Consider the following 27,005-nt stretch of genomic DNA (forward strand, 5'->3'; position numbering starts at 1 on the left):
TGTCAATTGAACAGGTGAAAGACATGAACTGAACGAGTGAATGACATTTGTGGAGCAGGTTTCCCCTTCAAAATCAAATTCACTCGTTCAGTTCATGTCTTTCACCTGTTAAACTGACAAAACTGCACCTAAACCACCTCAAAGCTGATTGCGGTGCAGTTTTAACTGCAACGTGTGAACGCACCCTCAACAACCAAACAGATATGTTCAACAAACAATGCCACCTATTTCAGTCTTCTACACTTTTGCACCAATCTCTGCACTCTCAGTTAAGGTATAAAATGTTCTTTCTAGCATTTCCTCTTTTCATGTGTAAATAATCAGAGAAGAGCTTCTAAAAGTGACTCTAAGGATATTTCATACCTAAGGGTACTGGTAGTTGAAGGGTTTGTCTGGGAATAAAGAAAATGTCATATAGGGCTGGGGGGATCTATAAAAACAAACAAGTTGTACTCTCCTCTCTCCAGGTTGTTTGTATACAGAGTCTGGTGCTTCTACCTTTACCATAGCCGTGTGTGTGGTATAGTAGTAGTTTAAGGCTGGGATGGGCAGTGCCACCTGTAAACAAATGCAGAGAGGCAAGTATTGTTTTTACAGCCCCCCAGCCTTATACAACATTTTTTTTCCTGGACAAAACGTTCACATGGTTTAAAAGCAGATGGCTGCATAATAATTGTGTGCAATTTAGAAAAAAAATGAATTTAGTGTGTAAAAAAAGTTGTGACAATGCAATAACTTTATGGAGTGATTAAATCTACATTTACACTTTTTATTGATTAAAATATATTGTTACTCCCCTTCCTGTTGGATAGGGATGTTGTAGGATAATATGTGGCTACACTAGCAACCTTGGATTCTTATTAAATGGGTTGACTTTTAGGAAAGTTTAAGTGGGTGACCCCAACAGTCACCAATTATAACCATTTAACCACTCCCCAAGGAAATCCTCCCACTCATTCAACCACTCACAGGTTTGTAGTTGTGATGGAGGGGGACAGTAATGATTGTCGGACCTCCTCCATCATTGAAAGCAATCAAGACATCAGAGAAAGTAGGCCATCTCCTGTTGGCCATCTCCTGTTGCTTTGAGGAAGCTTTAATAGGGTAAGTATAAAATGGAGGACCCTATTACGGCCTCCCACTTGACCTGTTAAGTGGCCAACCCTTCATCCTTATTGCTGCTGGGTAGCTCCCAGCAGGGTGTATACAGCTATACATTATTAGAAGTCTTTCTCTTGTAGTTTAGTTTTAACCAATTTTTAATCTTTATGTAAATCAAATGCAAGGGGTCCAGGAGGTATCACTAGACACTCTCCAGAGCACTTCTCTGTCTGCTGATTGGCACAAGGGCACCAAGGAAAGCATAAGAGAATTGCTTGTGGGGAAAGCTCTAGTGTTGCCCCCACTCTTGATTTACATAAAGAAAAAGAGCATAGTAATCCTGCATGTAAAAATGGGAAAACGCTGGTAAGGTGACGCGTTTCGGACTATAACCTAATAAGTCTTTAGTCATACCCTAGGAGCAGTTTTTAACTGTCTATTTTTACCTTCACTGGTGTTGGCTTACTATCCTCCTTTTCTTATTCATTCCACCTGGTATACAGACCAGTGCCTGCCATTTTATAATAATAATAATCATCTTTATTTATATAGCGCCATCAAATTCTGTAGCGCTTTACAAATCATAGGGGACATATACATCTATAATAAATTACACAGAACAGTCATATGGAACAATAGTAGTGAGGGCCCTGCTCACAAGAGCTTACAGACTATGAGGATGAGGGTGTTGACACAAAAGGTTGTATAATGGTCCAGCCATTCTTTATAAGGGAGCAATATAAAATAATTTAATAAATAAAAATGTTGCTGCTTGAACCAGCCATCAGCCGCCATCTTATTTACAGGGTCCTAGGTGAAAAAGACTGCAGCGAAGCCTGGAGCTTGGTAAATATCTGCTGTTTGCCAAATAACAGACGGGAGATAGGACATAGGATGGATTAGTAAAGGGAGAGTCGACATTTCATGCAGTTAGCGAGTGTGATAGGCTTGCCTAAAGAGATCGGTTTTAAGAGCCCGTTTAAAGCTTTGGAGGTTGGAGATTAGTCTGAGAGTCCGGGGAAGGGCATTCCAGAGAATTGGAGCAACTCGGGAGAAGTCCTGGAGACGTGCATTAGAGGTTCGAATTAAGGTAGAGATTAATGTCACTGGCAGATCGAAGAGCACGGGAAGGGTGTTAAACTGAGATGAGAGATAGAGAGGTGCAGCATTATTCAGAGCTTTGTGGATGAGGGTTATTATTTTAAAGTGAATACGGAAGGAGACAGGCAGCCAGTGCAGTGATTGGCACAAACTGGAGGCATCCGTGTAGCGTGTGGTCTGAAAGACGAGCCTGGCTGCTGCATTAAGAATAGATTAAAGAGGAGAGAGTTTAGCGAGCGGAAGACCGATTAGTAGGGAGTTACAGTAGTCTAGTCGAGAGTGAATAAGTGCAACAATTAGAATTTTAGAAGTTTCAAATGTCAGAAATGGACGGATTCTGGAGATGTTTCTGAGATGCATCCGGCAAGAGGGAGTAAGAGATTGAATATATGGTGAAAAGGAGAGGTCAGAGTCCAGCACAACCCCAAGACAGCGGGCCTGCTGCCTTGGTGCTATAGTGATCCTACAGATTGAGATGGAGAGGTCAGGGTTAGGTAAGTTAGTAGATGGTGGAAAGACAAGAAGTTCAGTCTTGAGGACATGATGTTAGAGACAGCAGAGAGACATTTGCTAGTGTTCTGGATTAAAGCAAGGGTGATGTTACGTGCAGAAGTATATAGCTGGGTATCATCAGCATAAAGATGATACTGAAAACCAAATCTGTTCATGGTTTGTCCAACGGAGGTAGTATAGAGGGAGAAGAGAAGAGGACCTAGGACTGAGCCCTGAGGAACCCCGACACTGAGAGGAAGATGAGAAGAGAAAGATCCAGAAAAGGAGACACTAAAAGTGCGGTCAGAGAAATAGGAAGAAATCCAGGAGAGTTCCAATGGAGTGAAGCATCCTAAGGAGGAGCTGGTGGTCCACAGTATTGAACGCTGCCGATGGATCCAGGAGAATGAGGAGAGAATAGTCACCTTTGGATTTTGCAGTGAGGAGATCATTGGAGACATTAGAAAAGGCAGTTTCAGTGGAATACATAGAGCGGAAACCAGATTGCAAGGAGTCAAGGATGGAGTTAGCTGAGAGATAGCGGGTTAGTCGAGAATAGACGAGGCGTTCCAGAAGTTTGGAGATGAAAGGAAGGTTAGAGACTGGTCTGTAGTTAGTAGCATTGGATGGGTCCAGTGAAGGTTTCTTTAGTAAAGTGCTAACAACAGCATGCTTGAAAGAAGAGGGGACGACACCAGAAGAGAGAGAGGTTAAAAATTTTTGTGAGGTCAGAAGTGACTTCTGGGGAGAGAGACTGTACGAGATGTGAGGGGATGGGGTCACTGATGCAGGTAGTGGGGCGAGCAGAGGAAAGGGGCTTGGACACTTCTTCCTCTGTGACTGGCTCAAAGGAAGAGAGTGAACAAGATAAGGTACCGGAGGGAAGGGGATTGGTGGGGTGAGTGGATTGAGAATTTAATTCCTGGCGAATGCAATCAATTTTATCCTTAAAGTAGGCGGCCAGATCTTCAGCCCCAAGGTCTGTGACAGGTGGCTGCATCTTTGGTGTTAGTAAGGAGTGAAGAGTATCAAAGAGCCTTTTGGTGTTGTTAGAGAGAGAGGATATGAGATTAGTAAAATAGACCTGTTTAGCAAGGTGAAGGGCAGAGTTATAAGTTTTTAGCATAAATTTGAAGTGTAGAAAGTCTGCAGATGTGCGTGATTTTCTCCACAGACGTTCGGCAATCCTGGAGCACTGCCGTAGGAAACGAGTTTGTTCAGTGTGCCAAGGATGCCTTCGTGTGTGTTGAAAATTTCAGATAGTTCTGTGTACTCCAAACAACTACTTACCACCTGATAAGATCTGCCACTGCTAAGCTACAAACTTTTTTTTAATTTTTGCTACTAAAGTTTATATAAAGTTATATTTCCATGCTACTGGAGCAGAGTTTTTAATACATTTATAGCAGTCTTCACCCTGCTGGGAGCATTGAAGAGTAAATGCAGCTATATATTGGTAGATTACCTAACAAGTTATGTCTTTACCTAGATATTTTACATTGACCAAGTTTACTTAATCTGACTCTGCCAAGAAATAAATATTTCAAAACTTACCCATCACTTTCCTTGTAAAATTCAAATATGTGACATGATGCATATGGTGGATGGATCCCACTGTAAACACCCAGTGCTCCTTGTAATGCTAAGATTGTGCTGTCATGCTTAAAATAAAGATCCTTGTATCAGTCATGAAAAATTAAGTAATGTGAAACTTCTTATGCTTTGTAAGCAAATGGAGAACAGCTTAAGGCATCCTGGAGAAATTGAACAAAGCCACATAATAGACGGAGCTAACAGATGCAATTTGCTGCAAGCAAGCTACACAGAGAATTGGTTCCAAACTGCCTATTATAGATTTATAGCAGGCAGTCTTCATCCCTAAAGCCTGTGCCGTAGCATAGTTAGTTTGCTGGCTTTAGATGGGGTCCCATTCTACCAGGCAGCCACGTTTTGAATCCCCTGTGTAAGGCCTCATTCAGACAGCCGTGTGTGGGGATGTATATGCAGCCGCAAATTTGCGGCCGCATATACTTTCCCCCAGATGGCAGTGGCGGCCGGCGGCTGTACGTGCCGATCCGTGCCCTTCACAGAGGAAAGGACAATAAACATTTTTAAAATCCAATTGTCACAGACACCAAAAAATACTTACTTACATACAAATTCAGCTTAAAGGGAACCTCTCACCGCTGTTTGAAAAAATTAAGTTGCAGGCAGGTTCCCATAGAGCCCTTATAGCATAAGGGCAACCTTTCTTCATCTAATAAAATCGCTGTGCAGAAAAGGAAAAAATTTACATTTATTCTCTGCCTGGTAACCAGGCAGAGAGTCTAGCGAGTCGAGGTGGGCGGATACATATACGTGAGTCCCACAGCTTGCTCACAGCTCCTTTCCCTATGTCATCCGGCTGAATTATAACACATATGCCTACAGTGCGGAAGCAGGAAGCTAAGCAGTAAAGCCGCGCATGCGCCATAGACATTTGTGTTATAATTCAGCTGACAGCCGGATGATGTATGATGAACAATCTTGTATGTAACCCTGGGACTGCCTGTACTTGCTGCACCATTATCTATATATGTTCGGCACAGTCCAAATAGTGACAATTGTCACTGCTAATATACACTGTTTCCCATGTTGCTAGGGTTACGGATTAGCCCCTGTTACAGTACCAAAGTTTGTTTTTTTTTTTAAAGGCTATTCTGACATAAGGGACATAAAGTAAAAATAAAAGTTAAAAAACCCTCTCTGACATGACCCTATCTGACACCCAGTTACACTAAAACTTTGATAAAAATGTGATATATCAAAATTTGTGCCAAACATTTTGTTTACTCCTTTGGGACTAAGCCATTTTTATAGCTTTTGCATTTCCATTTTTTATCCCCTTTTTTAAAAATCCATACATTTTTTTTTACATACGGGGCTTGTGTAAAGAATATTGTAATTTTTAGTGGCGGTATTTAATTTTTCCATGCCGAGTACTGTGAAGCGGAAAAAATTCCAATTGAAGTGACCTTGACAAAAACCACTTTCTCATCATTTTCTTGTGGGCTCCAAATAACACCTCCCCTTTATTCTTTGGGTCGGTGCAATTACGAGGATACCAGGTTTACCGTATATACTCGTGTATAAGCCGAGTTTTTCAGCACAAAAAATGTGCTGAAAAACGTCCCCTCGGCTTATACACGAGTCAGTACGAGTAAAAAATAATTAAAAAATGGACTTAAAAAATAATAAACTTATATACTCACCGTCCGGTGGCCCAGATGCAGCGCTGCTCCTCTTCTGGCTTCATTTCCCGTCTTCTGTCTTCTTTAACATTGTGCTGGGCGCCGCCATTGTTCTCACCCGTGTGGCGCCTAGTATGACATCAGCAGCGACGCGTCATACTACGCGCCTGCCGTCCAGGTGATAACAATGGCGGCGCGGCGCCCAGCACGATGTTAAAGAAGACAGAAGACGGGCGCTGAAGCAAGAAGGGGAGCCGGGAAGCCAGAAGAGGAGCCGCGATGACATCGGGGGAGCAGCACTGTGCATCGGGGCCACCGGAGGGTGAGTATATAAGTTTTTTTTTTTTTTTAAATTCTCGGCTGACTGTATACTACTGGGGGCAGACTGGGGTGGCTGTATACTACTGGGGGCACGCTGTATACTACTGGGGGCAGGCTGGGGTGGCTGTATACTACTGGGGGTAGGCTGTATACTACTGGGGGCAGGCTGGGCTGCCTGTATACTACTGGGAGCAAGCTGGGCAGGCTGTATACTGCAGGGGGCAGGCTGTATATTATAGGGGGCTGGCTGGCTATATACTGGGGGGGGGTCTGTGACCAATGCATTTCCCACCCTCGGCATATACTCGAGTCAATAGGTTTTCCCAGTTTTTGGTGGTAAAATTAGGCATCACGGCTTATACTCGGGTATATACGGATATATAGGTTTTGAAAAATTAAAATCTTTTGTGAAAAAATAAATTTCTTCACTTTGCCATATAATCATTTATATATATTTATAGATCAGGACTTTTGGTATACAGCACTACCTAACAGGATTGTTATTTACTTTATCTACTTTAACCCTTGGAGGTCTGATCAATCCTGATATATACTGCCATACTACATAAGCCATCATACACCTCTGTACACATAAAAATAAAAAAGGGATTTTTGCAGGTGGGGAGCAAAAAAGTAATCAGAGTAATCAAAGTTTATCAGAGTAAAGGAGTTAATGAAAATGCCATTGATGGACATGAGAAACTGGTGACAATAATTCTAAACATAATAGTTACAAGAAATTTACAATGGAATTCAGGGTTTAGAGAGTTATGATGATGCTCTAAAAGTTGAAGATATGATTGTGTTTAAATATGAATTTTATTTGGTTCAAAATTTAATGTGAGGTTTTGTTCATGGGGAAAAAAAGACTTCCCCTATAAATATTCCCTAACCTATTTTTGGAGCAAAATAGTGATATAAGACCCAGTCTTATTTTTAGAGAAACAGATGAAACAGAGAAATAGATGAAATTCAAATAAGTTACAATAGGTGAAAAATCTGTGCATAAAACTTGCCTATGATTTTCAATGGATTCAGTAATTCAGAACATACAAGTAGTGGTTTCTACTGTGAAGTGAGTGAATGGATCTTAATACACCTTGCAATATATTTATAGTGCAGGAACTGAAGAAATATGTGAGCTCTGTTAGTACCTACCGCTGAGTACATCACCATTTTTAGCGGGGAAGATTTCTTAATGGCTTCAGTGAAATTCTTAAGGACAGCATCCACAAGAATCCCTCAGGAAACAAAATAGTGAGATGTGAGATCAATTCATGGCTACATCTATACAGATGTATACAGTCTAAAAATTAAAACTTTCCATTAAAACACAAGTATGATAAATGTTAATATTTTCTAGAATAATCTGACAATTTCTAATATAGAAATGGTAGCAGAAACTGGACAAGCAGAGCTGCATGTACAGCAGATAGACCAAGTAAGAGTTCTCTTTATGGAGACGGAACCAGTTAAGGCCATCTTGTAAGCGTGTGGAGACTTATAGCCATTGATGCTCCACTAGGATTCTGGGAAATATGCAAATACATTTTCCAGGACATCATAAGGCTTCTTGATAGTCATGCTTGATGTCGCCTCTCAAGGCAGCAAAAAGAGGCATTGTTTTCCTTATCCCATCCTCGAAAATATATTTGCATATTTCCCAGCAGATAGACCAGCAGTCTTATGAGACAGGAGGTGGAAGTTGGGTGCAGATGGAAAGCTGCAGCCATAGATCTTTCCTATTTAACTATAAATAAGCAGCAGATAAATAGCCAATATTGGGAAACATAATTGTAGCATATGCTGGAGGTAATAATTCCCAAACAGCAAGAGAGCCATGTGTTGGAAAACTTTATACTCTGCTATGCGATCCTAGAAGTACAGTAAACAACAGAAGAAAGTTAGCACAGATTATTTTGAGTTTCTTGTATCATATATTATTGGCAGATGAATAAGTATACTGTTGGTGAGCTCAACATGTTGCATATCCACTAGGTGTCAGTAAAATGTCAAGTAAAATATTGAGTACAAAACTGAACAAAAAGAGGACTTACCTCCAGTGAGTCGAGCTTTTTCTTTAGGCTTGTAGAGTGCCATATGTGCTTTCATATCGAAAGCAGAAATCTCTTCCAAAGTGTGCAGCACATCTGGTGTGGCCCAGGCAGGTAAACTGAAGTTGTGAGACTTCTGCAGCAAAAATATTTTAACAATGCATAGGGCAATACGGTAAAGAAAAACCAAACAAACTTAAAGGACATCTACCATCAGTATTGTCTTTGATGAAATATAAACTTATATTCTATATGCTAAATGCCGGAAGTGTTCAGGCTTACGTTACCGATAATTTATTGACACCCTGTATATTTAATTGTAGCCAGTTGTCACCGGCAGTCTGAATGAAGTCACCCATCAGTCTGTAAGTCTTGCACACATACACTGAGACTTTCCTTGCGCAGCTGCCCTCCGGCTCACAAGGAAAGTTGGGGTGGGACTGGCTACAACTAAAATATACAAGGCATGAATAAATTATGGGAGCCAGGTGGGGCTCCCAATAAAAAATGTTTTATAAAGTGCAGAAGACGGCAGACTGGTGAGTTATAAGCGTCTACCATCAGTATATCTGATGGTAGATGACCTTTAAGGTGGCTGTTAACTCTTGGCCGACTTTCCTACATACATGCACAGCCACCTATGTTGGGCAGTGGACACGTAGTAGATAGGACAGGGGTTAAAGGAAATCTACCATTTGATTGCATGCATTATGAACTAAACATACCTTGAGAATGCTGAAGCTACACTGATGCAGGATCATATCTTGCTTAATCCCTGAGCTGAGAGGTTTTGCTGAAAAAACAATTATATCATTCACCTTGGGAAAGCTGGGTTGTTTTAGCCTGCCATTGATAAACACATTACACTGAGTTTGCTAAACTGTCCAGACAGGACTAATTTGGATCACTCATACACAGCAGCTGGGGGATGGTGCAGCGATTGATTACTTCTGCCTGAAAGGCACACAGCAGTGCATAACTAATGGGAGAGGAGAAGAGCAGAGGCAGGCAAAGGAGCGACAGAAACTCATTATCCTGAATTTTATAATTGTGTTTTCAGCAAAACCACTCAGCTCAGGGAATAAACAAGATATGTGCATGCATCAGTGTAGCTTCAGCATTCTCAAGGTATGTTTGGTTCATAATGCATGAAATCAAATGTTAGATTTTCTTTAAAGCTGTTGTTGGCTGATCTTATACTGTTATGGCACCGGACACCTGCTGACTATATTATAAAAAGAGCAGCTGTCAGAGCCAGGCTATCCAATAGAACCGGGGTAAAGCATAGGTAAAATAATAAGAAAAGGCATTTCTAAGTAAATAAGGTATGGAAATACTTGAACAAAATGGTTTCTCTGTTATTCCTGGCCTATATGAATTTAATACAGCTAGACTTTTCCTCACAGAAGCAGTAAAACAATTCCAAATGCAGTGAAATTGGTGAAAAAAACACATTTGCGCCATTTTCTTTTGTGCTTGGTTTTTGTCTACTTTATTTTTTGGGTCGGTGCGGTCACAGGGATAACAAATTTGTATAGGTTTTATAATGTTTTCATACATTTACAAAAAGTAAAACTTCCTGTACAAAAAAATTATTTTTGATTTTGCCATCTTCTGGCACTAATAACTTTTTTTTATACTTTGGTGTACAGAGCTGTGGGTGGTGTCATTTTTTGCGACTTTTAATGATGTTTTCATTGCTTCTATCCTTAGGACTTTACAGTTTTTTGATCACTTTTTATTGAATTTTTTATACTTTTCAAAATAGCAAAAAAGTGCCATTTTCAACTTCGGGTGCTATTTTCTGTTACGGGGTTAAACGCTGTGAAAAACCATGATTATATTTTAATAGATCGGGCATTTTGGGACACGGCGATACCTAATGTGTTTAGGATTTTTACTGGTTATAGTTATATTACTTCTAGGGAAAGTAATTATTTATTTTTATTTTTACTATTTTTCATACCCCCTAGAGTACTTTGACCCTAGGTTGTCTGATTGATCCTACCATATACTGCCATTGGATATCCACATATATTAGATATATCACATCAAGATAAACTCTGATCACAATATCACATGTTATTAAGACACTATACCACCTTATATAAAGCCAGTTGTGAACATATTGATCCTTAGGGTGCATTTACACACGGAATGCTCGCTGTGCCGGCATACGGCCATGTGCTGGAGAGGAGGAGGAGGTGACCCTCCTACCTCCATAGGAAACAGTGGCGCAGGGCCGCATATCAGGGAAAAGATAGAGCATGTTCTATCTTTTCCTGGGGTGCGGCGCGGAATGGTGCCACACATGTGTGGCACCGTACCGCTGCTGTGCCGCCATCGCTGTCTATGGGGATGTTTATACGCCCACAGATTTTCGGCCGCATGTACGTCCCTGCAGACGGCAGTGTGAATGAACCCTTATCCAAGGGGAACAGCAGAGAGCAGCATAATAGAGAATTCTAGTATTTCCTAGATGTGTCTGAAGTCTTGGGAAATTTATCTCTAACATGCTCCAGGTGGATACTTTGTACGTGTTCAAGAGAGGCTTGGATGCCTTTTTTGAGATAAAAAATTTCTTAAATAAGGGGAAAAAATTGATTAATCTTATAGGTTGGACATGATGGACCTGCATCTTTTCCCAAGCTTATATACTTTGATACTCCTTATCCATAACAAAAAATAAAGCAGTTCATACCTGACAAAAAAGTGTGTCATACACTTTCCATACTCGCCGAGAGAGGGCTTGGTCCACACTATAGCCAGTATAGTTTGCGACACGTGCAATGAAATCCTAAGAGTATTACAGGAAAAGTCAAGAAGAGTAGTATAGTACCACCATCTGCTGACACAAAAATAATAGTATCCCATACTGAAACTTAGAACGGACCAACACAGAGGTTTTCAACAAATGTAACTTTTTACTTTACTCCAGTGCCCACCATTATTTTGTTTTTATGGTACACCTTCAATATTTGGTTGGTGAGGGGCTGTCAGTCCTACACTGCTGAGAAGTTTAGTTTATGAAATTATATGTGTTGGTCAGCTTACAGAAACATGATCTGCATGGCCTCTATACAACCAGAAGAAGAGTAAAATATCACGAGAACACATTTCCTGGCCTTCAGTGTGTGTAGTGATATAGTTTTACAGTCATACACCACACAACTAATGCTGAGTGTAAAATGGGTCTGAGGTTATATTACCTCCCAGGCATTCATCCGGTCCTTATACTCTGGCAGCTGAATTGTCTCCTTCATTAGTTCATAAAAGCGGGGACAATCTTTGGATGGAAATTTTAGTAGCTATGGAACAAAGGAAGAAAATGCATGACATTGCAACATATGACAATATGTCTATCCTTTCACATTAATTAGGATCTGTCAGCTCTTCTGATATTTGTATTTTAGTAAGTACTTGTATATAAAATAAATTTGTAGCATTATTCTTCTGTAAATGTAGTCAGACAATGCTTTAACCGGTTAAGGACCGGGCCCTTTCCTGTTTTTTCATGTCCATTTTTCACTCCCCACCTTCAAAACTCTATAACTTTTTTATTTTTGCACGTAAAGAGCTGTGTGATGGCTTGTTTCCTGCGTAACAAATTGCACTTTATAGTGATGGTATTAAATATTCCATGCCATGTACTCGGAAGCGGGAAAAAAATTCCAAATGCAGTGAAAATGGTGAAAAAACGCATTTGCGCTATTTTCTTGTGGGCTTGGATATTACGTCTTTCACTGAGCGCCCCAAATGACATGTCTACTTTATTCTTTGGGTCGGTACGATTAAGGGGATACCAAATTTGTATAGGTTTTATAATATTTTCATACATTTACAAAAATTAAAACCTCCTGTAAAAATTTTTTTTTGATTTTGCCAACTTCTGGCGATAATAACTTTTTTATATTTTGGTGTACGGAGTTGTGGGTGGTGTAATTTTTTGCGAAATTTGATAATATTTTCAATTATATCATTTTTAGGACTGTACAACCTTTTGATCACTTTTTATAGATTTTTTTATATTTTTCAAAATGGCCAAAAAGTGCCATTTTTGACTTTGGGCGCTATTTTCCGTTACGGGGTTAAACGCATTGAAAAAACGTTATCATATTTTGATAGATCGGGCATTTTCGGACGTGTCGATACCTAATGTGTTTATGATTTTTACAGTTTATTTATATTTATGTCAGTTCTAGGGAAAGGGGGGTGATTTAAAATTTTAGGTTTTTTATTATAATTTTTTTTTTTTAACTTTCTTTTTTTTTTATTTTTACTATTTTTCAGACTCCCTATGGTACTTTAACCCTAGATTGTCTGATCGATCCTATCATATACTGCCATACTACAGTATGGCAGTATATGGGGATTTTCCTCCTCATTCATTACAATGTGCTATCAGCACATTGTAATGAAGGGATTAAAACGATATAGCCACGGGTCTTCAGAAGACCCGAGGCTACCATGGAGTCGGATCGCCGCTCCCCGATGACGTCATGGGGAGTGGCGATCCCAAGTAAGATGGCTTTTGAGGCTGTCGGCAGCTTTGCCGGCAGCCATCGCTGTGATAACACCCGTGATCGGTGCTGGCACCGATCGCAGGTGTTACCGGTAAGCCTTTGCTGCAATATGCAGCAAAGACTTACCGGCTATGGAGAGGGCTCAGCCCGTGAGCTCTCTCCATGCAGCGCGACCCGACCGCCGCCGTGAATACATGGCGGGCAGTCACAAACTGGTTAATATCCATTCCTTTAGAGATAGCCCTTCTCCCTGAAGTTCATATGTTCATTAGGCTCTGCTGACCCAACACCTGTGAATGGGAGAATTGAAGAGCATTGGAATAAGTTAATACACATCAGATGGTCGGCCATTCATGCCATAACAGTTGGTTTCACAAAGAAGAAAAAGAAGTATGCTATGAGACCCAAAAGTAAAAAGTAAACAAATGTTATTTGTACCATAGTACACCACAAAAATATTAAAAACATTTAAAAGTGTGAACAACACACAGATATAGACCAACAGGGTGACCTAGCATATGATAATGCCGGTCAACCTGACCAACACCAGCTCCCCCCAATGATCAAAGCCTCTCCGGACCAGGTAAGTAGCAAAAAAGAGATGCTTTGATCATTGGGGGGAGCTGGTGTTGGTCGGGTTGACTGGCATTATCATATGCTAGGTCTCCCTGTTAGTCTATATTTGTGTAATGTTCACACTTTTTCTTTTTTTAATTTTTAATTTTTATTTTTAGGTACAAACAGTTACACCACACATATATGGCTTGCAGGCCATTTATTACATAGATCTCGGCAGTGCCATAATATTGGTATTTGACTCGCAGGTCAAATGAACAACCAAACTATACTACATATAAAATTATCGAGTTTGGAAACAGCATATCTATTACTTTGGATATCATCGCATTAATCACTCGAACTCGATATTTAATTTGTCTGTCCAACTTCTTAACTTCTCCATACACCTGTGAGAGGTTCACACCTGTAAGGGCCTCCCAGACCTAAACCTTCTGATGTCTTTTTTCCCTTCTGTGGAACCAGAATTATTCAGTCCCCTAAGCAGGTATCACCCAGTTCCTGAGCATGCCCCTTAATTGTTCCGTCAAATACCATTGAGTAAGCGTGAATGGCTGGAAAATGCTCTCCCTTTCCCCTGGGGAGACGTGATGTGCCAGGAAGCCCCTTCCATCTCTTAAAAAGTTTCCCAGTCAATTTGGATTTGGCCTTTTCTGCCTCCAACCGCTCTAAGTAAAAAAGTTGGGTCATTTGATCCAGGACTGTGGATACCGGGGGGATCCTTGGCTCTAACCAGTGCTGCAGGAGGCATCTCTTTGCTACCAGACTGACTACATGAAACAGTTTTGGCAATACTTCTGATGTGGGTTGGGACTCGTCCTCCTGTCCTATGTCATAATGGCACAGGTATGTAATCGGGTCTTTGCAGATCTCCCTGTCCCACAGTGAGGTGCCCAGTCCCTGCACCTCCGTCCAGAATGCTCTGGACTGAGGGCAGTCCCATAGACCATGGTACAAGTCAGTACCTGGCTCCCGGCATTTTGGGCATTCCACTTTTCTTTCTGGGAATGCTGGGGAGGGGGCCAGATTGCCCTATGCATTATGTGGAACTGGGTGTCCCTCCACCTTTCATTAAGTACATTGTTCCTGACCGCCTGCCACCCCTTAAGGATTCTTTCCCCTATGCCTTCCACCCCAAACTGTCTGCCCCAACTGGTGAAAGCAAGTTCTTTACTTCCCACCCTCTTTCGGATGAATCGGTATAATATGGATATGCCTCCCGTTTGCATGGGGAATCTCAGAGTCCGGTCCCAGTCATTTTCTGTTCCTTCCAGTGTCATGTCTCGGATCTTGTTCAGATAGAAATTTGACAATTGCATTGTCTGATCACCCGTCAGGTCATATTTCTGTATTGGCGATATATAGATTCCGGGGTCTTGCCTATTTTTATCCCTAAGTAGGTAATCCAGGAGGGAGCGACCGGGATTGCTCCTATCCTAGTGACCTGTGATCCCCCTAGAAAGAGGACCTCACATTTTTCCCTATTTAAACAGTACCCCGATATCTCTGCGTATTCATTGAATACCTGTAGAAGTGCCGGTAACTGTGTTTGTGGATTCGCCATGAACAGGACAATATCGTCCGCAAAAAAGCTGCCCTGAGGGAGGAGTTACCTCACCGTGCCATCGGTTCTAGGGCTATGTTGAAAAGGAGTGGGGAGAGGGGGCACCCCTGGCGTGTTCCCTTTTGTAGCGGAAAGGGCTTCGATAAAAAGCCTGGAGTGTGTATCCTTGCCCACGCATTGCGGTAAATTGTTCCCAAGTATGTGCGAAAAGCTCCTTCAAAGCCCATTACATCCAGCACCTGCCCTAGCCACTCCCAACGCACATTATCAAACGCCTTTTCTGCATCTAGAGTGACCAGGGCAGACGCCCTTCACCCCCTGAGGTAGTCTAGAAGACACGTTTAGGGCCACTAGAACTCTACGAACATTAGTAACTGCCGAGCAGCCCTGAGTAAATGCTGCCTGGTATGGTGTTAGTAGCGCGGGTAACATCGTAGCCAACCTATTTGCAAATATTATATAGATATGAGCTTTAGGTCCACATTTATTAGTGATATTGGCCTGTACGAGGCCGGATCTTCTGAGCTCTTCCACTCTTTTGGAATTAGTTTTATGTATGCTGTGTTTAGATGTTTTGAGAGGGGCGCACCCTGTCCTAGCTTATTAAATAGACTTGTAAGTATCGGGGTTACTTGTTCGTGCATGGCCTTATAGAATTCTCCCGGGTATCCGTCCGGTCCCGGTGCTTTTCCATTCGGCATGTTTTTAATTGTGTGCTGAATTTCCTCTGTGGAAATCAGGGCATTTAATAACTGCAATTGCTCAGGAGTCACCTTGGGCAGTTTTACTCGTTGGAGAAATCCTTCCCCCCGTCGGTCTCCCCCTTGCGTGTCAACATACAGCGTGGCATAATAGTCTCCCAAAATGGAAGTAATCTTTGCCGGGTCTGCATGTACTGTTCCTCCACTATCTTTGAGTTTCAGTATGTAAGACCGCGGTTTCCTGCCCTTAGCCAGGTTTGCAAGCAGTTTTCCGGACTTATCCCCAAATTTGTGCAGATCTAGCTGCAGCTGGGACCTAACAAAACTCTCCTTCCTTTCTGCCCAAATCATGTAGTTCCTTTGTGCCTGGATCCATGCCTCCTTGTTAGCCTGCGTTGTGCCTCCCAAGAAATCTGTATATGCTTTGCGCACCGCTTCACTTGTTTTCCTGTACTGTTCTGCTGTTTTTTTTTAATGCTTTGACATAGTCCATGATGTGACCCCTCAGATATATCTTGCCTGACTCCCAATATAGTGAGGAGTCAGTCGCGTGCACCCCATTTTCCTCTATGAACTCCAGCCACCACCCCTTCATTAGGACTATGAAACTCTCGTCTCGCGCTAAAAACGTCGGGAATCGCCACAGGTAGTACGTGCCTTTGGGACATACGTCCCCTATATCTAATGTCACCGGGGAGTGATCAGAAATTACCATGCTCTCCAACTGAGTTGCCTGGACCCTCCTTAGCAGACTGCCCGATACAAAGAAATAGTCTATTCTAGACCATGAATTGTGGGGGTGGGAATAGTGAGAATACTCCCTTGGGGGTGTTGCAGTCTCCAAATATCTTCTAGAGCCACCGCTTGTTGTAATCTAGAGAGTGGGGTTGATGTCTCCACGTGACCCCTCCCAGGTGTCCCCCCCCCCTCTGTCACGGTCCTCTTGTGCCTCCATTACATCATTAAAATCCCCTCTCACTATTTTCCAAGGGGTAGTGTCACCATTTAATGTGTCTCTAAGAGAGATGAAGAAAGATTCCTGGTCTGTGTTTGGGGCGTATACACATGATACACTAAGAACGTCTGCAGCCATCTGAAGCTGTATCGTAACCTGTCTTCCCTCCTCGTCCCTTGACACCGCTGTTACCTTGTGTGCCAGAGATCTGTTGATCAAAATCGGGACTCCTGCCTTTCTGTCTACTGCAGGTGATCCATAGACCTCTCCAACCCACAATTTGCACATTCTAGGAAAATCCTCTGTTCCCAAATGGGTCTCCTGCAGTAGAGCTATATGAGTTTTTAATCTTTTGAGATGACGAAGGACCATTACCCTTTTCTGTGGGGCTCTCAGCCCTTTCACATTCCACGACACCACTCTCATTTTGGTGAGAACCTTGTGGTTATTTTGCCCCTGTAACCTAGTTGTGTGGTGCGTCTCCCTCTCGTTTTAATGAGATTCACCCCCTGCCAAAGGAGACTCCCGTCCCGTCCCACCTGTGTATGGAATAACTCTACAACGTAGCAAACAGTACAAACAATTTAAAGAGAACCCGTCATGCAAAATAACCCCCTAAATTAAATATATTTTCATAAACTGCCATTAGAAAGCATTGCCTCTATCCCTTCATTGTCCCTCTACATGCCTGTAAACTTAAGCAATGAGGTCCTAAAGCTGTATGCAAATGACCTGTGAAATGTCCAATGAAGCATTAGCATATTCAAGCTGTCCACCTTATTCATGAGTGGGAGGCACAGCCACACCCCCAGTGCATGACTGACAGCCTGTATAATGATGTGAGGCTGTATAATGATGTGCTTCCTGGTGCTGGCGGCCCCTGCCCCTGTGTATAGGAGAGATACAACAGCTCCAGGCTGCAGCCATGTTATAGCAGAACATGTCAGATTCATGTGTAGCTGATGTCTGTGTCTCTCACCTGTATATTAGGAGGATGCAGCATGTCAGCAGATGCAGCACACACTACCAATGCTTTACTATACATTACACACAGACATGAGCAGGAGGAGGAGAGGGGAGGGGTAACAGGGGTGACATCACTGCCTCTGACCATGTGACCAGCCTCATTTACATGATAAAAATATGTGATTTTACAATTATTAATGTATGAAATAACTAGATAAAGGCTGGGATGGGATCCTTGTGAGCTGCTCCAACAGGTAGTAGTGACAGGACAAGTGACACAGACCTGATGACAGGTGTCCTTTAAACCTATAATTGTTGAATAGTCACTCTGCTATATTCTCCCCAACTATGCTTTCAAGCCAAAGACTTCCTGTTTATTCTGATGTCATGGATAGTTCCCCCCTCCCCCGCCTATGATCGAGCTTTCTAAGCTAGCTTTCTTATGCCTCCCTCACTTGGCACCCTCTTTGCTTACCAGCTCCGCTGAGTCTTCTTCTGGCTAACCTTTCCTATGCTGCATTAAATTAAAATTAAAATTAAATTTTTTTTTTATATATAATAACAGAAATACTGTTTGTCCCCTCATCCCCACCCCCTCCCCTTCTCCCTTCTGCTTCTTTCTGTCTTTCTTTCAGAGCAATTCTCTCATTGTGGCTATGCTATAGCATTATCTACTTTCTCGACATTGTCCACTGGTACCTGATGCAGACTCTCAATAGTCTCTTCTGGCTCAGCCTCTTTTAGGCCTCCCTTGTTCTTGTTCCGGTATTCTCCGCGTTGCTGTTGGAGATCCCCATCTTGCGGAAAGGTTCCATCTCTTTTCTCTGCATCCCTGCTTGGTTGGTCTTCTTGTAGCGCAGAATCGCCGTATGGGCCAACTGGAAGCGGGTATTGTGTGTCACCAGCACTGAACAGACCGGACTAAACTGTTTGTGTTGCCTGGTGACTTCTATTGAAAAGTCTGGGAAAAGCAGCACCTTATGGCCTCTAATCTGAAGGGAAGAGTGCAGATTTCTATAAGCTCTTAGTATGTCCTCCTTATCCACATAGTTGAGGTATTTAGCGATTACCTGCCTCGGTCTTCCTTCCTTCCTTCCTTCCTGTGACCTGCTCTGAGGCCTCGGCAATGGTCCCACCCGATGAGCCTGCTCCACTATGCGCCTACCACCCAGCTTGAGGGCCCGCGGCAGATCCTCCTCATAGATCTCGTACAACATGGCCGCTGGGATGGTTTCCGGTAAACACACCATTCTCAGGTTACTGCGTCGGGCCCTGTTCTCAAGATCTTCTATGCGATCATACAGCACATGCAGGTATTGCTCTGTCTTCTGTTGTTCCTCTATGGACTCCGACGTTTTCTGCAGGAGGTCTGTGAGTTGTGCTTCCACCTTCCCTAGGCGGACCTCCTGTTTCCCCACTTGGCCTTTCACCTCAGCTAACGTGGCTTGTATGGCCGCCGTTATGGTGCTCACTAGATCTGGTGCCAGGCATTTTCTGACCTCGCTAGCCAGTAGCTGGTAGTCTATGCCAGTACTACCTTCTCTTCTCCTTTCCGTCTCTTCATCTGGTGGCGCTGGCTGGTGCGTATCTCTCACTTGGTCGATTGGCGCATGGTTCTGTTCTGTCGGCGCCATCTTGGGCACGGGGCTGGCTGCTGTGTCTCCTCTACCCAGGGTTTGCGAGGGTTTCTGGCCGCTGCGGAGCAGATAGCGCTCCATATACTGTCTGGCAAATCGGTGCCGGTTTCGCTCCTCCGTCAGAGGAGACCGTCGTGCGTAATTTAGCGGTCGGGAGCGGGTTTGTGGCGGTGGAGTTCGGGAGCTCTGAACTACGCTGCCGCTTCCATCAGCGCCGGAACTGGAACCTTTGTTCACACTTTTAAATGTTTTTAATATTTTTGTGTTGTGGTGTACTATGGTACAAATAAAATTTGTTTACTTTTGGGTCTCATAGCATACTTCTTTTTCTTGTTTGTGAATTTATAATTGGTTGTTTTCTGTATGCTTTGATCCTCACTATATCTACGGCAGTAGTGCTAGTCCCGTGCTCCTTTTGATGATAACAGTTGGTTTTGCCACCTTAAAAGTGAGAACCTATTTCTGGAATTCAAATGGCTCTTAGACTACTGAATTTCTAGTACCATAGAAAGATGGGGGAAGATTAGGCTGGGGGGTGATGTGACAGAGTAGCTCACAGACCATGTTATAGTGGTGAAGCCTTGGAGTAATCCTAAAATGCCCGACAAAGCATTTGTAGGCTCATTTACATATGAAATCAAGGTTATCTTTGAACCAAGAACCTGCATGTTCTTGGTCAAAGGATAAACCAGCTTCATACAAGCTATTTTGAATAGTTTGATGGCAACATTTTTTTTAAATTGGAGGATTTTTTTTAATAAAAAGGCCTTTCAAAACTACAAACATTAAAACAAAAATGCATTTGTCTCTAAAATTAATTCAACAATTTCCTTGAAAATTAGGAAAATTGCTGCTGTTGTGTGGCTTCTAAGCCTTTAAACATCCTAATAAAATAAAAGTATATTTAAAAAATGATGAAAATAAAGTGCTAGAGGGGATAGATATAAGATTCCTAAACAAAGCAAGAAAAGGCTGTTACTCTGTAGAAAACATACTACACAGATAAAAACAAAGTAAAGTCTAAAATGCAAAGTGAATACTTTACAGTTGAGGAAGGGATTTTATTCTCATATTTTATAGCAGCAAAGCAGCACTCAACATTTCATTGATGAAGAAGAAATTCAGGATGAAGACGCTGTTGTTACAGCTCCTCTGCATCTAGGAGATGTTATGGCCTATTCCCATCCATGCCTACAGAAAGTTTCCCCTTAACACTGTTAAAAGTTGTAAGGAATTCAACACCTTGCGTTCACAGCTCTGCCCTTTTTGATCTCTATGGCCACGAGTCACTTTGCTAAAATGGTAGTGATCCTAGCAGCCCTGTCAAGATTAGGAATTTTGTATATACACGTATATACTCGTGTATAAGCCGAGTTTTTCAGCACAAAAAATGTGCTAAAAAACCTCACCTCGGCTTAAACACGAGTCAAATAAAAAATAAAAAATGTAATACTCACCCTCCGGTGTCTGGATCGTTTGCACGGGTCCTGATCTTCAGCGCGAGGCTCCGATCCTTGGCGCGGTACCAGCCGCCGCCGGCAGCTCCTCTTCTTACTTCTGTGGCCGGCAGATAGCGTCTATGCGATCTGCCGGCGGGCGCACAATAAGATGCAGCGGTGTCGTCATCAGCCGCGACACCACGTTATCATAGTGCACGCCTGCCGGCAGATCGCATGGACACGATCTGCTGGCTACAGAAGAAAGAAGAGAGAAAAGGAGCCGCCGCCGCCTGGTAGCGCGCCGAGGATCGGGAGCCTCGCACTAAAGATCGGGACCCGCACCAACGATCAGGACACCGGAGGGTGAGTATTAAGTTTTTTATTTTTTTATACGCTTGGCAGGGGGCAGGCTGTATACTTTAAGGGGGCAGGCTGTATACTTTATGGGGACAGACTGTATACTTTATGGGGGAAGGCTGTATACTTTGTGGGGGGCAGGCTGTATACTTTATGGGGCAGGCTGTATACTTTATGGGGGCAGGCTGTATACCTTATGGGGGCAGGCTGTATACCTTATGGGGGCGGCTGTATACCTTATGGGGGCGGCTGTATACCTCATGGGGGGCTGGCTGTATACCTCATGGGGGGCTGGCTGTATACCTCATGGGGGCTGGCTGTATACCACATGGGAACTGGCTGTATACCACAGGGGGGCTGGCTCTATACTACATGGGGACTGGATATATACTACATGGGGACTAGCTGTATACTACATGGGGGCTGGCTAGCTGTATACTACACCCTCGGCTTATACTCGAGTCAATAGGTTTTCCCAGTTTTTGGTGGTAAAATGAGGTGTCTTGGCTTATACTCGGGTCGGTTTATACTGGAGTATATACGGTACTTTATGTGGATGATGGGCTCATCAAAGCTTCAGATCCAGAGATTCTCAGGATACACATTATAGAAGCAGTCAAATAACTATAAATATATCAAGCTTTTTGCCTCCACATTATATGTCTGTACAGTATACGTCGTATGCTTTGCTTCATCGAAGTATATGCTCAGCAGAGACCATTGGAGTCTGAGGGGGACGGATGCAAAGTATTGCATGCACTCGTGGCCTCCACTGGCGTACGCTCAGAGAGGTCCCCAGGGATGTAACTGTCCATGAAAGGACGATGACATCACTGGGGGAAACACCCTGTACATTGTCAGCAGCCAACACTGGCTGCTGCCAATGTTCACTATTGCTCCTGCTTCCAGGAGTGTGGATACAGTACAATACATCCTATCCCTTTGTTGTAAGGGTACGTTGGGAATCCTCACATTGAGCATAGCCTTCCTGGATAGTCTAATCTCCTCAGAGAGCTGAATTATCAAGTGAAATACTCCCTAGGTATGGAAATAGGTAATCATTATCCTCCTATTCTAATCTTTTTGCTGTATTCTGGGACTTCTGATGCAATGCTCATTACAAGAGAAAGAAGCGCTGAAAAAAGGCAAAGATTATCTGCTTTTCTTAAAAGTAATTTACCTTCAAAATCAATAAAACTCACTTCATTCAATAATCAATTACACAAACACCAGTCCTTCTAGATAACCCATAGACCCATAACAAACAACCAAAATCACTTCAGACATCAGAATATCAAATCCTAGCAGGATTAAAATATAACACATTTGTTGAACTCTGTGGGTTAATACCAATATGAGAACCTTAGGCAAGCGTAGCCTTGTTGATGATTTAATACCTATATATAGTATTCATAGATCACTTTTATTAGATACTAACCACTTTTGCTAGAAACATCCCACAAGACCTGCTGTTTACACTGAGTTGACTAGCTTTTCCGATTTAGCTCTTATTAGATCTTAATACTTGCCCTTTTTAAAGTCAATGGGGCAGATTTACTTACCCGGTCCATTCGCGATCCAGCGGCGCGTTCTCTGCGGTGGATTCGGGTCCGTCAGGGATTCACTAAGGTAGTTCCTCCGACGTCCACCAGGTGGCGCTGCTGCGCTGAAGTTTCCCGAGGCCCGCCGGAATGCCCTGAAATTCACCGGCCTATTCCTGGTGCAGGTAAGCGCGAGTCCCGCGGCACTTTTTTTTTTTTAAATGCGGCGGCTTTTCCGAGTCCGTCAGGTTTTTGCTCGGCCACCCCCCCCCCCCCCCCGATTTCCGTCGCGTGCATGCCGGCGCCGATGCACCAAAATCCAATCGTGTGGCAATCCCGGGGCAATACAGGGAAAATCGGTGCAAATCGGAAATATTCGGGTAACATGTCGGGAAAACGCGAATTGGGCCCTTAGTAAATGACCCCCAATATCTGACGGCTCACTTAAAGTTTTGTATATTATTATGATTCATTTGGCATGGGCTACTGTAACTAGATAATATTATTCACGTCATCTGTAATAACATTATATTATTGAACCTATAATATTAGTGATCATGGGCATTTGCTGCCGGCTTTAGAATATAAAAATAACAATCACACAAGTAACAATACAAAAATGCACAATATCTTACTCTGTCTTGGGATACAGGCACAGTATGTACTGGAATTGGCTGCCATAGAATATCTGAATGCCACTGCTGGGTTCCATTGGGAGGATACAATCCCGCCAGGTTTGCTTGGGCACTCATTAAAGTCCTGTCATAGTCTGTACTGCGCACATAGATCTGTGCACGGAGAGAGAAGAAGTTAATGTAACAATTATAAGTATTTGCACTTTAAAGTTAGTAGTAAATATTTAAAATAAAAGTACTCAGAATGTGGGGATATAGGAATGTTTTGTTTTGGAGCTTACCAAGTGCCTCACACAAAAATTAGTGAAAAAAAATGATTCTCAGTTTTTACTGTACTCACATGAGGGACCATCTCCATAACTCACTGTTGGTATGGTGTTTTTGGTGTGATATTCAGTACATATGCAGTACATTTTGGACACCAAACATGGTGTATTTTATGGCATCCAAAGAGTTTTGGTTTCATCTTAAGAGGCTATATTCTCTTTGTATTTTACAGGTCTAAATGTTTTTTGAGCAAACTTTAAACATACTTGAAACTTCTTTCTGTTCATAAATGGAGTCTTCCATACAGGAAATGTAGGTTGTAGGTTCTTTGAAAAAAATGTACCCACTGATTCCCCCATATGGTGCTTGACTCTTGGACCACTCTTTTATTTTCACTCCTATGAAATCTTGCAGGGAGTACCTGGTCGTGGTTTAATTTCTGGTGAAATTATTTTTAGTCCACTGACAAATAATGGTCTCAACATTGTTCACTGGAACCTTCAGTAGTTTACAATCTCTTTTGTAACCAATGCAATCAGTTTTTTTTGGCCATGATAACTTTGTGAAGGTCTTGAGACAATTCATTAGTTTTACCCATCATAAAGTGTTTATTTTGTGGCAACTTGGTAATGAGACCTTTTTATAGTTCATTGCAGCCGCATATATACATCCCCATAGACGGCTGTCTGAATGAGCCCTTAGGCTTTATTTCTTTGACTGTGGGATAGGCCGTGACAGGGACTGGCAGACAGGCCGTGACAGGGACTGGCAGACAGGCCGTGACAGGGACTGGCAAACAGGCCGTGACAGGGACTGGCAGACAGGCCGTGACAGGGACTGGCAGACAGGCCGTGACAGGGGCTGTCAGACAGGCCGTGACAGGGGCTGACAGACAGGCCGTGACAGGGACTGACAGACAGGCCGTGACAGGGACTGACAGACAGGCCATTACAGGGACTGACAGACAGGCCATTACAGGGACTGACAGACAGGCCGTGACAGGGACTGGCAGACAGGCCGTGACAGGGACTGGCAGACAGGCCGTGACAGGGACTGGCAGACAGGCCGTGACAGGGACTGGCAGACAGGCCGTGACAGGGACTGGCAGACAGGCCGTGACAGGGACTGTCAGACAGGCCGTGACAGGGGCTGTCAGACAGGCCGTGACAGGGGCTGTCAGACAGGCCGTGACAGGGGCTGTCAGACAGGCCGTGACAGGGGCTGACAGACAGGCCGTGACAGGGGCTGACAGACAGGCCGTGACAGGGGCTGACAGACAGGCCGTGACAGGGGCTGACAGACAGGACGTGACAGGGGCTGACAGACAGGACGTGACAGGGGCTGACAGACAGGCCGTTACAGGGACTGACAGACAGGCCTTACAGGGACTGACAGACAGGCCATTACAGGGACTGACAGACAGGCCATTACAGGGACTGACAGACAGGCCATTACAGGGACTGACAGACAGGCCATGACAGGCACCGACAGACAGGCAGTGACAGGGACTGAAAGACCGGCAGTGACAGGAACTGAAAGACAGGCCGTGACAGGGACTGACAGACAGGCCGTGACAGGGACTGACAGACAGGCCGTGACAGTGACTGACAGACAGGCCGTGACAGGGAGTGACAGACAGGCCGTGACAGGGACTGACAGACAGGCCGTGACAGGGACTGACAGACAGGCCGTGACAGGGACTGACAGACAGGCCGTGACAGGGACTGACAGACAGGCCGTCACAGGGACTGACAGACAGGCCGTGACAGGGACTGACAGACAGGCCGTGACAAGGACTGACAGACAGGCCGTGGCAGGGAATGACAGACAGGCAATGACAGGGTCTGAAAGACAGGCCGTGACAGGGACTGACAGAGAGACCGTGACAGGCAGAGCCGGATAAGAGGGGCCCCCACCAAATTGGGGCAATTCGGCGCCGGGCTCCCCGGGCCGCGGGCCAAATCCCGACGATGTTTCTGCCTTCAGTCTATGGCAGTGCGAGGGAACAATAAGTTCCCTGCTCTGCCATAGACGTTCCAATGTAAATGAAGATGGCGGCGCCCTGCCGCTGGGTCACGTCGCAGAGTGTGACGTCACAGCGTGTGACGTCACCGCGACTCACGGCGCGGGCTGTAGCAGGGCGCCGCCATCTTTGTTTACATCCGATCTCCACCCTGACAACGCAAGGGAGGATGAAGACAGCGGGCATCGTGGGAACGATGGAGGGTGAGTACAATTTTAGTATTATATCTAGAACTGTATATAGTTGTTAATGCGGGGGGGGGGTATTATATCTAGAATTGTATATGGTTATTATTGGGGGGGGGGGTGTAGAGCAATAATAGGAATCTGTATATAGTTGTGATAGGGGGATTGTATATATTTATTATGGGGGTGTATATAGTTATTATAGGGGCACTGTATATAGTTGTTATAGGGGGTGTATATAGTTATTATAGGGGCACTATATATAGTTGTTATAGGGGGGTGTATATATATATATATATAGTGATTCATAATGCATTTAGAACTGTATCCTGCAACCTGTGGCACTTAAAAGTATATTATTAATTAAAAGTATAACTCAAACCAAAATGTTAGTACTGCTAGGCTTTTTATGTCGCTACAGTAGGAGAAATGCAAGGTGAAGAACACTGAATTAAAATAATAATGAAATCTAGAAATGAGGAACTACAGCTTAATAAATGTATTTCTGTGCAAAGCGAACAACCTGAGTTAAGGACTTTATCTGGAAATGTATTACTCACATGTTCTATGAAACAATTGTATTTTTATACACAAAGGTTCTAAGAAAAATGGCCCAAACAAATCATGGAAACTAAAGAGAACTAGTGAGTCTTTATGTTTCTGTTAAAAAAGTTTTTTGTTTTATTTTTCCATTTGCAGAGATGTGTGAGGACTTGTTGTGTGCAAGAAAAATTGTACTTTTTAGGGGCGCTATTTAACCCCTTTGACATAATAGTACTGCATGGCGGGAGGTGCGTTCCCGCATTTTGCAGTACTATTCCATCAGGCCTAAACGGAGCCAGCGCCAGAAGCTGCAGGTGTTGGCTGTATATTATAGCCGACATCCGCCTCAACACCCGCAATCGGAGATTCCCGATCACATGTGTTTCCATGGAAATGCATATACCATTGGGCCGAACCCTCCCCCCAGGGGCTTGCATTGCATGTGTAGAAGCAAGTGCCATGTGTAACCACACCCTTACAGACCAAAGGAGGATTTATTGTATTTCAGTCTTAATATTCCCTGCACCAGTGTGCATTATTCCGGAATTTCTAAGTGTTTCCTTTATGCTAGTAATTGTAGCACAGTAAACATGTGCGGGAATGAAATCTAAGCCAGAACATGCCTGGTATGGATTGCAGCTATCACCTGCACAGGCTATAGAAAATTTGCCCTGAGCTGCCTTGTGTCAAAAGGAGTGTAAAAATCCATCCTAGACTATAATTTATGAAAACAGATGCCACAAGGATAAGTGGATAAAAAATGATAGTTTTTCATGTCTGAGAATCAGCCTGGT

General features: G+C 43.4%; 1 protein-coding gene across 3 annotated transcripts in view; it reads right to left on the bottom strand.

Annotated features, from left to right (window-relative positions):
* The window catches only part of LOC140063957 (testicular acid phosphatase homolog), a 90,412-nt gene that overhangs the window by 4,061 nt on the left and 59,346 nt on the right, over positions 1-27,005 (bottom strand). For 2 of the 3 annotated variants that reach the window (XM_072110281.1, XM_072110279.1), the window contains exons 4-9: positions 23,194-23,346; positions 11,509-11,607; positions 11,001-11,096; positions 8,303-8,435; positions 7,404-7,486; positions 4,249-4,355 (exon numbers count right to left, since the gene is read on the bottom strand). In XM_072110281.1, the coding sequence (XP_071966382.1) occupies positions 4,249-4,355; positions 7,404-7,486; positions 8,303-8,435; positions 11,001-11,096; positions 11,509-11,607; positions 23,194-23,346 (671 nt within the window). The remainder of the gene's footprint in view (positions 1-4,248; positions 4,356-7,403; positions 7,487-8,302; positions 8,436-11,000; positions 11,097-11,508; positions 11,608-23,193; positions 23,347-27,005) is intronic. The other variant, XM_072110280.1, reaches the window with a different exon arrangement.

Source organism: Engystomops pustulosus, chromosome 6, assembly GCF_040894005.1.
Source record: "Engystomops pustulosus chromosome 6, aEngPut4.maternal, whole genome shotgun sequence".
NCBI classification, from domain to species: Eukaryota; Metazoa; Chordata; class Amphibia; order Anura; family Leptodactylidae; genus Engystomops; species Engystomops pustulosus.